General features: G+C 37.2%; 2 protein-coding genes across 26 annotated transcripts in view; one reads left to right on the top strand and one right to left on the bottom strand.

Annotated features, from left to right (window-relative positions):
- The window catches only part of kcnj13 (potassium inwardly rectifying channel subfamily J member 13), a 61,113-nt gene extending 50,347 nt beyond the window's left edge, over positions 1 to 10,766 (top strand). For 7 of the 24 annotated variants that reach the window (XR_015508624.1, XR_015508623.1, XR_015508622.1 and 4 more), the window contains 2 exons: positions 1,497 to 2,170; positions 6,062 to 10,766. Coding sequence is in view for 7 of the 24 variants with exons in the window: in NM_001045549.2 (NP_001039014.2) it covers positions 1,497 to 2,089 (593 nt within the window). In the remaining 17 variants the exon portion in view is untranslated. Of the gene's footprint in view, positions 1 to 1,496 lie in introns of all 24 variants that reach the window. The other 17 variants (NM_001045549.2, NM_001442207.1, NM_001442204.1 and 14 more) reach the window with 11 other exon arrangements.
- The window catches only part of efhd1 (EF-hand domain family, member D1), a 24,125-nt gene continuing 21,445 nt past the window's right edge, over positions 10,559 to 13,238 (bottom strand). The window contains exon 4 of one of the 2 annotated variants that reach the window (NM_001305594.1): positions 10,559 to 11,271. In NM_001305594.1, coding sequence (NP_001292523.1) covers positions 11,137 to 11,271 — 135 coding nt within the window. In that variant the 3' untranslated portion in view covers positions 10,559 to 11,136. Of the gene's footprint in view, positions 12,350 to 13,238 lie in introns of both variants that reach the window. The other variant, XR_015508376.1, reaches the window with a different exon arrangement.

The following is a 13,238-nucleotide window of genomic DNA, read 5'->3' as shown; positions in this document are numbered from 1 at the left end:
TTGTTTGCATTGTGGGAAATGCAAATAAATGTATTAAATTAAGTTCATATAAAATAATTACAAACATATATAAATAATATTTCAAACTGATTTTTATCTGTTAAGGATGTTTTTCTCATTTTGAATGCTAAGCCAAATATTATACATATTTGATATAGTTTATCTTTACAAATATTTTCTAAATTATTATGATTATTATCATTATTATTATTGTTGTTGTTGTTGTTGTTGTTGTTATTATTATCCTTGCTGTCTATATTATAATCACTTTTAATTTTATTTTCTAAATTATAAGTGTTGCAGTTTTGTTTAGTCTTTACTTATTTCAGTTTGTAGTTTTCCACTATTGTTATTTGCCTTATAGGCATCATGTTGGCACAGTGGGCAGCACAATTGCCTCACAGCAAAAAGGTCACTAGTTCAAGCCCCGGTTGGGGGCTATTTTTTCCTATTTTAAATGCCAAGCTATCATAACATGACATTGGTTTATGACAATTTGTTTCTAAATAATTTATTTTTATACATATTTGTTATAGTTTATCTTCACAAACAACTTGTAAATTATTATTATTATTATTATTATTATTATTATTATTATTATTATTATTATTATTATTATTATTATTATTGCTGTCTCTATCATTATCATTATTAACTTTATTTACTAAATTACAAGTTTTGCCATTTGTTTAGTCTTATTTCAGTTTCTATAATTTATCATTTAAAAAATATAGTAATTTACCACTATTGTAAAATTGCTTTATTATTATAGTAGTAGTAGTATAAATAATAACTTATGTCCACATTTTCCATTATTATTATTTAGCTTTAATACCAAAGTTCAATTACATACGAACTTTTCAATTACATTAATTCTCTAAATTCTAGTTTCTCACTTCTCATGTACATATGTGTCAAAATTATGGACTTTTTGTGCAGTATAAAACAGTATAAACCCCTTTCTTACATTTTAGCTCCATATTGTATAGTTTACCTACTTTACTGGATATAGTAAAGTAGGCATTTCATTCAGAAATATCAGGAAAAATGTTTTAAAAGAGTTATCACAACCTAACAGACTCCCCCTGCTCATCATGTCTGTTAAGTATATGCCAAATACTTTAGACCAGGGGTACCGCTTGCCGGTATGGGCCCTATGAAAGCATTTTCAAAGGGCGAAAGTGAAGAGCAGGGGTGTTCTGGTGGGCCCCTAATAGTATCTCTTGGGGCCCCAAAATGGTGTGGGCCCCTAAAATCATCCTAATTTCCTCTCCACCCCCCTGTCTCAGACAGACGTAATCTGAGAATTTAACTGAAAACAAACAGGAAGTTCATTTTCAGACTTCAATTAAAGATTACAAGAGCAAACATTATTGTTCACAGTGACATGCACAGATGAATGGTTTACCACAAAACTAGTAACGTTAACAAAATCAATATGGTTAGTTTTGCTTTCATGTGTGCTTTAAAACCCCAATTCTTTCTCTGCCCATCAGGTGCATTTGTAGCCAAGTTCTCTCGGCCTCAGAAGCGATGTGACGGGATCCTATTCAGCCCTCAGGCTGTGGTGTGTGAGCAGAAAGGCCAGCGCTGTCTAATGTTTCGAGTGTGTAACCTCCAGCCACAGCCGCTAGTGGACGTATCCGTGAGTGCTGTCCTCTACGAGGAGCGAGACGATCACGAACTCCACCAAACTGCTCTGGAGTTCAGCATCGACAACCTGGGCTCCAGATCTTGCCCTCTTTTCCTCTCCCCTCTGACCTTCTTTCACCCTTTAAATCCATCCACTCCTTTCATCAACAACCCAAGCAGTCAAACACACTTTGAGCTTGTAGTGTTTCTCACTGCGACTCAGGAAAGCACAGGGTCTGGTTACCACAAGAGGACGTCTTACCTGCCTGACGAGATCCAATATGGCTACTGCTTCTCCAAGGTGACGTCTGTACACCAGAACAAAACCCCAAACATGCGCTATTTTGACACGGTGCCCTGTCCCCTCACACTAGCCAACACACACACCACTGATACACCGGATAAAGAGCATGTGGTGGTTCAGCTGAATGGAGAAGGCAGCGACCGCGTGGAGTAGAAGAAGTGCTGTGTATTAATGCAAGGGTGTATGAATTCTCCATTCATAAAAAGGGCATTTCATTTCACAACACGACCTCCAGTGAATGACTTATTTATCCCAGAAGACAAGCTTAGCTAGCTATCATCTGACATGTCCGTTTGCCCTGTTAGGTACACTTCAAAATGCTGCTATGAATGCATTGATTCATGCGTTCATCTTGTAGTACTGCTGAACACGCACCATGACAGATGTTCAAGATTGTCTTCATCTGCGATAAGTGGAATGTACAATGTTTTATTGTATGAATCTTCACCCTGATTCCACTCACAACTCAAGACCCCAGACCAAACATCATGTTTGAGCCCTTACTTACTGCGTTAACTAAATTATTGAAGCGCTTTATGGAGAGATTACCTCTTCATCCATAAAGACATTTTTATCAAAATGAATTAATATTACTTTTAACGGGATTAGTTACTTTAAAAAGTGGGTAAACCCATTGTAACTTAGAAGTATGTTGACGTAAATTAATTTTTAAAATTATCCACAGTTCATTTACTTAATTTTAAGGCAACGTTCTTATTTTCTTAAGCAAGTCAAGGAGTTTACTCACTTTTTAAAGTCAACTAATCGCTTTTTACAGTGTAGAAATGAAGCGTAAACTTACTTTAATGATGTTTTTTTTTTTTCTATACTACAAGTGTATGGTCATTATTAAAGACCACATACACACTAATGATAAATTTATTTGTTGGTTCACGTTTTAGTACCTAATCCTGTCCTGTTCACATTGTTTAGCAGTTTACAGGAGTGACGACCACATCCAACAACCAGAAAAATGCTAAATGCAGATACTGTTAACGTTCACTGAGGCTACACTTTGTACTTTTTAGGTGCTTATATGGACTCTTTAGGTTTAAACGTGAACAATTCGAAAAGTTACAATCCTAGTAACAACTTTGTACCTTTATTTTAACAAGAGTGTTTGCAGAGCTAGATATCACAGGGAAAGTGATTCACGCCTTGACCAATTTGTGTTGCCAGATCTTGATAGAAAAAGCATTATAAACTGCAAATAAATGTATATACTTTTTATTTAAAATATTACACATTACTCCCATCTGCCCACCTTATTTTCTACAGTAATGGATACTTCCGGATATATACAGTCAAGCCTGAAATTATCCCTACCCCTGGCAAATTCTGACTTAAAGTTTTTTTTTTCATTCATTTATTTTCTTTAGGCTTAGTCCCTTATATATCAGGGTTCATCATAGTGGAATGAACTGATAACTATTCCAGAATGTGTTTTACGCAACGGATGGCCTTCCAACTGCAAACCATTACAAGGAAACACCCATACACCACCACATTCACACACACTACGGCCAATTTAGTTCATCCAATTCACCTATAGTGCATGTCTTTAGACTGTGGGGCAACCAGAGCACCCAGAGGAAACCCACGCCAACATTGTAGAACATGTAAACTCTACACAGAAATATTTCCTGGTCCAACCTGGACTCAAACTAGCAAATTCTTGCTGTAAGGTGACAGTGCTAACCACTGAGCCACAATGTCACCCCTAGTTTTCGTTCAAATGTAAATAATAACTTTCTTCTACATCTTCTTATTATCTTTGAGAGAAGCCTGTGTCATTTCCAATAAAAAAATATATATAATTCTGGTTGAATAGAAGTAACTTTAAGTCAGAATTTGCCATGGTTAAGAATAATTTCAGCTTGACTGATTTATTTCAATGATGTTTTAGAGCAGGGGTGTCCAAACTTGGTCCTGGAGAGCTTGTGTCCTGCATAGTTCAGCTCCAACTTACTTCAACACACCTCCCAAGAAAAAGCTTAATTAGCTGCTTCAAGTGTGTTTAACCGGTGTTGGAATTCAAATATGCAGGACACCGGCACACAGGACCGAGTTTTGACACCACTGTTTTAGAGATTTACCCACCAGTAATTGATTAAATTTGCTTTCATTTTTATGTTTTATGATGTTTTAAAGCCAAGTCTAAATGTGTATCGACCTGGTTGACCCTTTGTGGATAGGTTATCATTAATAGACAAAAAGTTGGTGGCACGGTAGCTCAGTGGTTAGCACATTTGCCTCACAGTAAGAAGATCGCTGGTTCGAGTCCTGGCTAGACCAGTTGGCATTTCTGTGTGGAGTTTGCATGTTCTCCCCGTGTTGGCATGGGTTTCCTTTGGGTGCTACGGTTTCCCCATAGTCCTAAGACATGCGCTATAGGTGAATTGAATAAACTAAATTGGCTGCAGTGTATGTGTGTGAATGTGAGAGTGTTTCCCAGTACTGGGTTGCAGCTGGAAGGACATCCACTGTGTAAAACATATGCCAGAATAGTTGGTGGTTCATTTCGCTGAGACGACCTCTTATACATAAGGGACTAAGCCAAAAGAAAATTAATGAATACTAAACAAAAAGCTCAAAATTCACTCTTAGTGATGTCAGGAACAAAATTTAACCAGAAGAAATTGGTCAAAATTCTTTATATAGTGAAAGTTAAATGGTTAAACTATGTGGGCATAAACAAAAAACATGAACAAAACACAACACTGACATCTGCTGTTTATCTTAAACTACAGAACACTGTACGAGTTTGGAGAATTTGTTATATTAAATTGGTCAAGAAAAGCTGATACACATGAGATGGCTGAAACACTATGGTAAGAGAGTGTCAGTCATGCTATTTCAGGAGAAGAGTGAGTTTTGTACATGGACTGAATGATAACTTTACTGTGTTAAATAACTTTTAAATGTCGTTGTCACTCCTGAAACTTTACAGTGTGTATGTGGACAGAGAGCATTTCAATGATGGTGTATTTTTGTTTGTTTCCCCCTTGATCAAAACCAATCAGATTTAGGATTAATGAAGAAAATAAGCTTAATGAACTACAAAAACTGCATCACCAACTTTAAATTGTCAAGTACCCAGACCTTAATGTCATCATTTACTCACCCTCATGTTTTCTCAAACTCTTAAGAAAACTGCTCATCTTTTGAGAAAAGATTACAGCACTAGTTCACCCAAACATAAACATTCTGTTATTAATGACTCACCATTGTCTTCTTTCAATCCTCTGAGACGTTCGATCATCTTCGAAACACAAATGAAGTTATTTAATGTGAAATCTGGACGCTCTCTCATCCACTAATCCAAGGGTGTCAAAATCAGTTCTTGGGCAGTTTTGTTCCCAACACACTTACCAGTAAGTTTTAAACCAGCCTGAAGGGCTTAGTTTGACCAGGTGTGTTTGATTAGAGTTGGATTTAAACTGCAAAGCTGTGGCCCTCCAGTGACACCTGTGCTCTAATCTGTATGATTACAGTTTGAACCACTGAAGACATGAGGGCTGTGTCTGAAATCACCTATATCACTCAGTAGGTACTGCATTTGAATTTAAATGTGCTATTCGATGTGCTGATAGAAATGTATGTTTTACAGTATGAATATCAGTAGTACATGGAACACGGACATAATACATCTGCCATTATTTCTTCATTACATGACCTACACTTCACTCCCATTTATGAATTCTCTCGCGGTGCATCAAGGGATAGCATTGGGTCCATTTGATGCACACTTCAGAATCTCACAGAAAGTTGTAGGTTATCAAGGTACTTCTCATATACTGTTTTTCAAATCCTATGAATTTAGATATACTACTCGGCTTACATACTCTCTTTAGCGTACTATATATTATGGAAGTATGCGATTTCCAAAATATTTTTGGTTCCCTTTTTTCTGGACTTCGAATACCTCAAGACTTTTGCTGTTTATGTTGGTCATAAGACTCAAACTCAATTCCTGGAGGGCCGCAGCACTGCACAGTTTTGCTTCAACCCCGATCAAACACAGCTGATCCAACTAATCGAAGTGTTCAAGACTGCTAGAGACTATTCAGCAGGTGTGAATTGGAGGTGGTTGAAGCTAAAATCCGCAGAGCTGTGGCCCTCCAGGAGTTGAGTTTGAGACAACTGATGTAGAATGAAAGAGCTAACTGATTTCAACTAAAATATCTGAATTTACAATCATCCGAAGATGAACGAAGGTCTCAGGTGATTGAAACAAAATGAGGGAGAGTAATTAAATAACAGAATTGTAATTTGTGGGCGAACTAAGATGTCTGTAACTCTGTTAAGAGACTCTGGTGCTTCAAAACATTCACGAAAATGCTAAAACCACAACAACAAAAAGGTTTACATTAGTCAACATTAGAAGTGGATAAAAATGTTTTTCAAAATTGTCCTAAGATGAATGTTCAACAGTTTTAGACAATTTTCATAATCTTTTTTGATCCGCTTCTAATGTTGACTTCTGTATAGGAATTAAGCAGTTTAATTCAAGCTTTCTGAATAGGCATAACCACTTTGTAAGATAAACAGATTTATTTAATCAGATTACAGTTTATAAACATATACCTTTCGGATAGAGTAAATGATGACCAGATTGTCCATTAAGCCTGTAAATGTCCAACAACTTTTTCCATCTTGGTCACACTTTATTTTGATGGTCCTTTTGTTGAATATAAGTTACATCGCATCTACATGTCAACTAATTCTCTTCAGATTATAAAATGACTGTTAGGTTGTGGTTAGTGTAAATTGACCTGTTCTTGCAAAGTTTCTTATAGTCAGTTAAATGTCTGTTGAAGGAGCAGTATCAACAGATATTAAGCAGAAAGTCTACTAATACTCAAACGGACCATCAAAATAAAGTGTTACCTCAGTCTTTATTTAAAAGCCTTTTCCTGAATGTTTAAGATTGAATAGTTTAGATTATAGAAAGTCTGACTATAAATAAAATTAGACCAAAAAAAGAAGGAAAATAATCCCATTGTAAACAAAACCAACATCTAGAAAAGCTGATTGGCTAAATTCGGAAATATATATTTTGTCTTTGTTTTGGTTGAACTTTATTTTTAAAGCATTCATTAAAGAGATAATTCTGTCAAAAAAACAATGTGAATATTATTTATTTAGTCACCCTTAACTTCACAAACCTGTTTGAGTTTCTTTTTGCTGACACGAAAAGAAGATATCTTGATAAATGTTGAATACCCGTAATCATTGACTTCTATAGTATTAGTTGCTTGGAAGTCAATGGTCACCAATGTTAACATTCTTCGAAATATCTTCATTTGTTTTAAAACTCATAAAGGTTTGGACGCACTTGAGGGTTGAGTAAATAGTGAGTAAATATTACATTTTGGTGTGAACTATCCCTTTAACAACCCTATTAAGTGCCTACTACTTCATTCCTCAAAAGCTTTGACTTTCACTGAACTTTTGGGTGGAGATATGAAACAGCTGAAAAGTAATGTAAATAATAACGTATATAGACAATAGATTACTTACTAGAATATATTTTGGAAGAAATTTTCAGTATTATCAGTGCAATGCAATCTATGCAATAAAACAACAAAAAAAATATTAGCACACTCACTTTGGTGGCACAACACTGTATGATTTTTACTGTAGCTGATTATATTGCACATGTACTGTCTGTCAATCAGGAAAGGCTGATTGCTTTCACTTTATTATGATGGTATGTATAAAGGATGATTGTTCATCTCTGGACTCTAAACAGGCCTCTAATCATGATTTTTATCGAGCTGCGTTGAGTGGCGACTGATCTGTAAAAGAAATGCCTTTATTTTGATAGGTGGAGCACGAAACTGGATTAAAATATCTGTGGAAATGTTGTGCTTGTGTTTTTATTGCTGCTCAAGCTCGCCCTTATACATTTTACGCCTCATTAGAATCATATAGCCAAGCAGTTTATGGCAGCAAACTGTTTAAAAGGAGATCTTATTTGCAAAAATCACTTTCCAAGAGTTCACACTTAGATATTGCTTGACAACTGTTAGCAGGTTTGGCATGCTGGCCTGGGAGAGAACCCTGAGCTTGGACATAGTTGAGCCCAGGGCTCCCACCAGGTCCATAGAGCATGTGAGGGGAGTACGAGATCAGGTGGTTCTCGAGAGCTCCCCTTTTGTAAAGGAGGAAAGGAGGAGAAAGGGGTGGAGGGGGGGTAAATCTAGCTAGGCTAGTAAATCTAGCTAGGCTACTCATAGTGAGTTAGGATAGATCTGATTGGCTAACTAATGAGTGTAGATGGGTGGCCAGCTGCAGTCAATTATATCACGTGCTCCTCTCTAAATTAGTTTGAAAAACTTCACTTATAAGGGGTTTAAACACATTTGTGTGGGAACAGTGTGTGAATATAACCAGCTTATAATGGTCAACATTTATTAATTACATTTTTTAATAATTGCACTTGATATAAACAGTTTGCAGAAAGCTTTGATTTAAATTCTCCCTGTGTATATGACATCAGAGGTGGAAAGCCCCGCCCACTAGCAGTGTTGGACACGTTCCTTTAAAAGAGTAATTATAGTTACTTCTCACAACTAGTATCTGAGTTATATTAGTATAAAAGTAACTAATTACCAGGGAAAGTGACTATTGCGTATCTTTAAAAAAATAGAATTTGCCAAATGACTTTAAAATTAATATAAAACATTATAAAAATAATAGTATCTAAAGATGTCGATCTTGGTGGGTTTTTTTTTTTCAAACACAAATGATTTTGTCCTAAATGAGTATAAACAGTTAGGAAAGCAATCGAATGCTTTCATTATCACGTTAGATGTGTGCATTTTAAAGTGACACCTGTTATTTAATGTAAACAAACGAACAAAACCATTCATTGCTTTTTAATCAGAATGTGTACGTTATACAGTGAAGAAACGGCTAACGGGATTTGATTCTATTTCATTTGATTTCATTTCATTAATAGCTATTAGGGCCTAATTTTAATAAGCTGAACTGTTTGCTAATTTGCTGCTAATGTATACTATTTATTTTTTCTTTTGTAAATGATAAAACATAATACTGATCATGGGCGAGGCAGTGGGGCAGTAGGTAGTGCTATCGCCTCACAGCAAGAAGGCCGCTGGGTGAAACCGCGGCTCATTTGGGTTTCTGTGTGGAGTTTGCATGTTCTCCCTGCCTTCGCTTGAGTTTCCTCCCGGTGCTCCGGTGCAGGTGAATTGGGTAGGCTAAATTGTCCGTAGTGTATGAATATGAGTGTGTGTGTGGATGTTTCCCAGAGATGGGTTGCGACTGGAAGGGCATCCGCTGCATAAAAAAACTTGCTGGATAAGTTGGCGGTTCATTCCGCTGTGGCGACCCCGGATTAATAAAGGGACTAAGCCGACAAGAAAATGAATGAATCAATTACTGATCATACTGAACTGTTTATTTACAACGAAACAGCTCCAAATGAGCATATTTAGTAATTTGGGGATTTTTTAAAAGGGGGTCGGGGGAATCCCTTATTATTATGGGCATATCCCTTATGTTTATGTAGCTCATAGGTCTCAAACTCAATTCCTGGAGGGCCGCAGCACTGCACAGTTTTGCTTCAACCCTGATCAAACACAGCTGATTCAACTAATCAAGGTGTTCAAGACTGCTAGAGACTATTAAGCAGGTGTGAGTTGGAGGTGGTTGAAGCTAAAATCTGCAGCGCTGTGGCCCTCCAGGAGTTTAGTTTGAGGCCACTGGTCTTGGATAAGGGTAATCTGGGCTTCTTTCCTGAGACTGCTGCCCCCGCGACAAGGCCCCGGAAAAGCGGAAGAAATGAATGAATGAATGACTGAACTTAACATTCACACTTTAGGACTGTGGTGCTTAACCCTGTTCCTAGAGATCTACCTTCCTGCAAAGCTCAGCTCCAACCCTCATCAAACACACCTGAACCAATTAATAAGGACCTGAACAGCACTTGATAATTACAAGCAAGTGTGTTTGATATGGGTTGCAACTGAAATCTGCAGGAAGGTTGATCTCCAGGAACAGGGTTGGTCACACCAGCTCTAGAGACATCAGACTTATTTTGCATCTTGTAAAAAAAGTGGCATAATAGGTCCCCTTTAATGTGAATATTTTTTTTATATTTATAATAACCACTCATTACAACAGAGGTAAGCTGAAAAGCATCTCTGAACGCACAACACGTCCAACCTTAAGGCGGATGTGCTACAGCAGCAGAAGACCACACCGGATGCCACTCCTGTTAGCTAACAACGGGAAACTGAGGCTACAATTCACACAGGCTCACCAAAATTGGACAATAGAGGATTATAAAAACATTGCCTGACCTAATAAGTCAGAATTTGGCATCAACTACATGAAAGCATGGATCCATCCTGTCTTGCATCAATGGTTCAGGCTTGTGGTGGTGGTGTAATGGTGTGGGGGATATTTTTTGGCACAATTTGGGCCCATTAGTACCAATTCAGCATTGTGTCAACGTCACAGCCTACTTTTTTTTTGTGTGCTCATTCATGTGCTGCCACCTGCTGGTATACAATACAACATTCAGAACAAGAAAAGAGCATTTTTGCACACAAAGCAGCTTATTTTTGTCTTAAAATACACAATAATACATATATTTTGAAAAATACTGTGATTTAATGAACTTATTGCAAATGGCAAAACAAGTTACAGGTAGATTTTATGAACATCAGATCAAATACAATTAATCAAAACTGAACAAACATATTTTTAAGTGACAAAAATGTAAAAAAAACAAAAATGTTAACAAAAGCAAACGTGTTTAAAATCTATAAAAAATAAAAATTCTTCTCGATTCAAATCTTGTCGATTGGTCATATTTAGTCCACCAACTCTGCATGTGATTACAATGATGATTAGCACAGAATGACTTTACAATAAACCTCTTTTGTTTCTAAAAATATAGCCTATAGTTGCTTAGATGATTAAAACAGAAGCGTAATCTAGTCTATTAGAGTTTAAGGCCTACTTTTACAAGTCTCCTGAAATTACACTCGCTCCTCCTTTTCTTTTCCACAGCCGTGAAACAAATTCCTCATCATGCATATTTCAGGACAGCTGTAAGCGGCAAATAACGCTGTCGGTTTCATTACAATAGAAGGTGTGAGGAACATTATAGGAGCGCTGTGTGCGTGTGTAAAAGGTGTGTATCTGTTGAATTATAAAGCTCTTTATGAACAGAATGTGGACTGCAGCTCTTTAAATGCAGCTCGCCGTTGTTTGCGCTCCAGTTCCAGTCTTTTCCTCTCTTCTTGTTCCTCTCGGAGTTCAGCCTCGAACTTACTGCGCACTGAAAGAGCCTGAGCCTGCACACACACAAATACACAGATGATAACGCACACATAATATATGAAGACAATGAATTTCAAATTAAGTGTGTGATATGCTTATAATATATACAGATGAAGGCTTTACTAATGCTGTTCTTCTGAAAAAAAATGCTTTTTAATACGATTTTTTGTTGTGCACACTTTCTAATTTGCAGTAATAAATATCTGATTGCCTCATTTTAAAAGCTGAAGACCATAAGATTTAAAAGTAAATAATGACCAAATTTCAATTTTACTAACCCTGTATATAACCAACAACTTTTTCAGTCCCTATTTAATTTATTTGTTCACGGTGGCTCAGTGGTTAGCACTGCCACCTCAAAGCAAGAAGGTCACTGGTTCGAGTCCCAGCTGGACCAGTTGGCATTTCTGTGTGGCGTTTGCATGTTCTGTGTAGTGGCCGTAGTGTATGAGCGTGTGTGAATTTAAGAGTGAATGGATGTTTCCCAGTAATGGGTTGAGGCTGGATGGGCATTTGCTGTGTAAAACATATGCTGGAATAGTTGGCAGTTCCTTCCGCTGTGGCAACCCCTGATGAATAAAAGGATTAAGCTAAAGGAAAATGAATGAGTGAATATCTGATTGTGTTAAACTTAAAGCTGAAGACTATGAGATTTAATTTATGTATATAAAATTAAAGCTCTTTAATAGTCAATCATGACAGAATTTTGTGTGAACTAACCCTTTATATTTCCAGCACCATTTTCACTCTTTATTAAAAATATCCTGACTGTTTTGTGTCAGACTAGTTTGCAAAATTCTGATTATAAATACAATGAGACTGAAAAGGAACAGTAAATATAAAGATTATAGCAATAAAGATTAAATATAGTAAAATATAAATATTAGACGAAAAGCTTCACTTAAAAAGAAATCCTGCCTTGCTGAAATCAACAATTACTAAAATTACTCAATGTTTTACAAGTAGCTGTTACAGGTATTTAAATATATTTTACTGCCGAATTTATTGTCCCTTACTCATTATTTGTGAAATAGTTTTCGGTAACAGTGAAGAATAATGGTCTATTAGTTAATGTTAGTTAATGTACACTCACTAGCCACTTTGTTAAGTAACTGGCAGATTCCAACTGCTCGTTAACGCAAATTTCTAATCAACCAATCACATGGCAGCAACTTAACGCATTTAGGCATGTAGACATGGTCAGGATGATCTGCTGCAGGTCAAACCGAGCATCAGAATGGGGATGTTGATGCCAGATGGCCTGGTCTGAGTATTTCAGAAACTGCTGATCTACTGGGATTTTCACGCGCAACCATCTCTGGGGTTTACAGAGAATGGTCAGAAAAAGAGAAAATGTCCAGTGAGCGGCAGTTCTGTGGGCGCAAATGCCTTGTTGATGCCAGAGGTCAGAGGAGAATAGCAAGACTGGCTCGAGCTGATAGAAAGGCAACAGTAACTCAAATAACCACTCGGTACAACCGAGGTCTGCAGAAGAGCATCTCTGAATGCACAGCATGCCAACCTTGAGGCAGATGGGCTACAGCAGCAGAAGACCACACCGGGTGCCACTCCTGTCAGCTGAGAACAGAAAACTGAGGCAACAATTCGCACAGGCTCACCAAGATTGAACAATAGAAGTTTGGAGAAACGTGGCCTGGTCTGAGGATTCTTGACATTCAGATGGTAGGGTCAGAATTTGGCATCAACAACATGAAAGCATGGACATATCCTGCCTTGTGTTAACGGTTCAGGTTGCTGGTGGTGGTGTAATGGTGTGGGGGATATTTTCTTGGCACACTTTGAGCCCATTAGTTCTAGTTGAGCATCTTGTCAACGCCACAGACTACCCGAGTATTGTTGCTGACCATGTTTATCCCTTTATGACCACAGTGACCACTTCTGATGGCTACTTCCAGCAGGATAACCTGGCATGTCATTAGGGGCGAATCATCTCAGACTGGTTTCTTGAACATGACAATGC

This window comes from Danio rerio, chromosome 15, assembly GCF_052040795.2.
Source record: "Danio rerio strain M-AB ecotype USA chromosome 15, GRCz13ab, whole genome shotgun sequence".
Lineage (NCBI taxonomy): Eukaryota > Metazoa > Chordata > Actinopteri > Cypriniformes > Danionidae > Danio > Danio rerio.
This window is presented reverse-complemented; position numbering and strand designations above follow the sequence as displayed.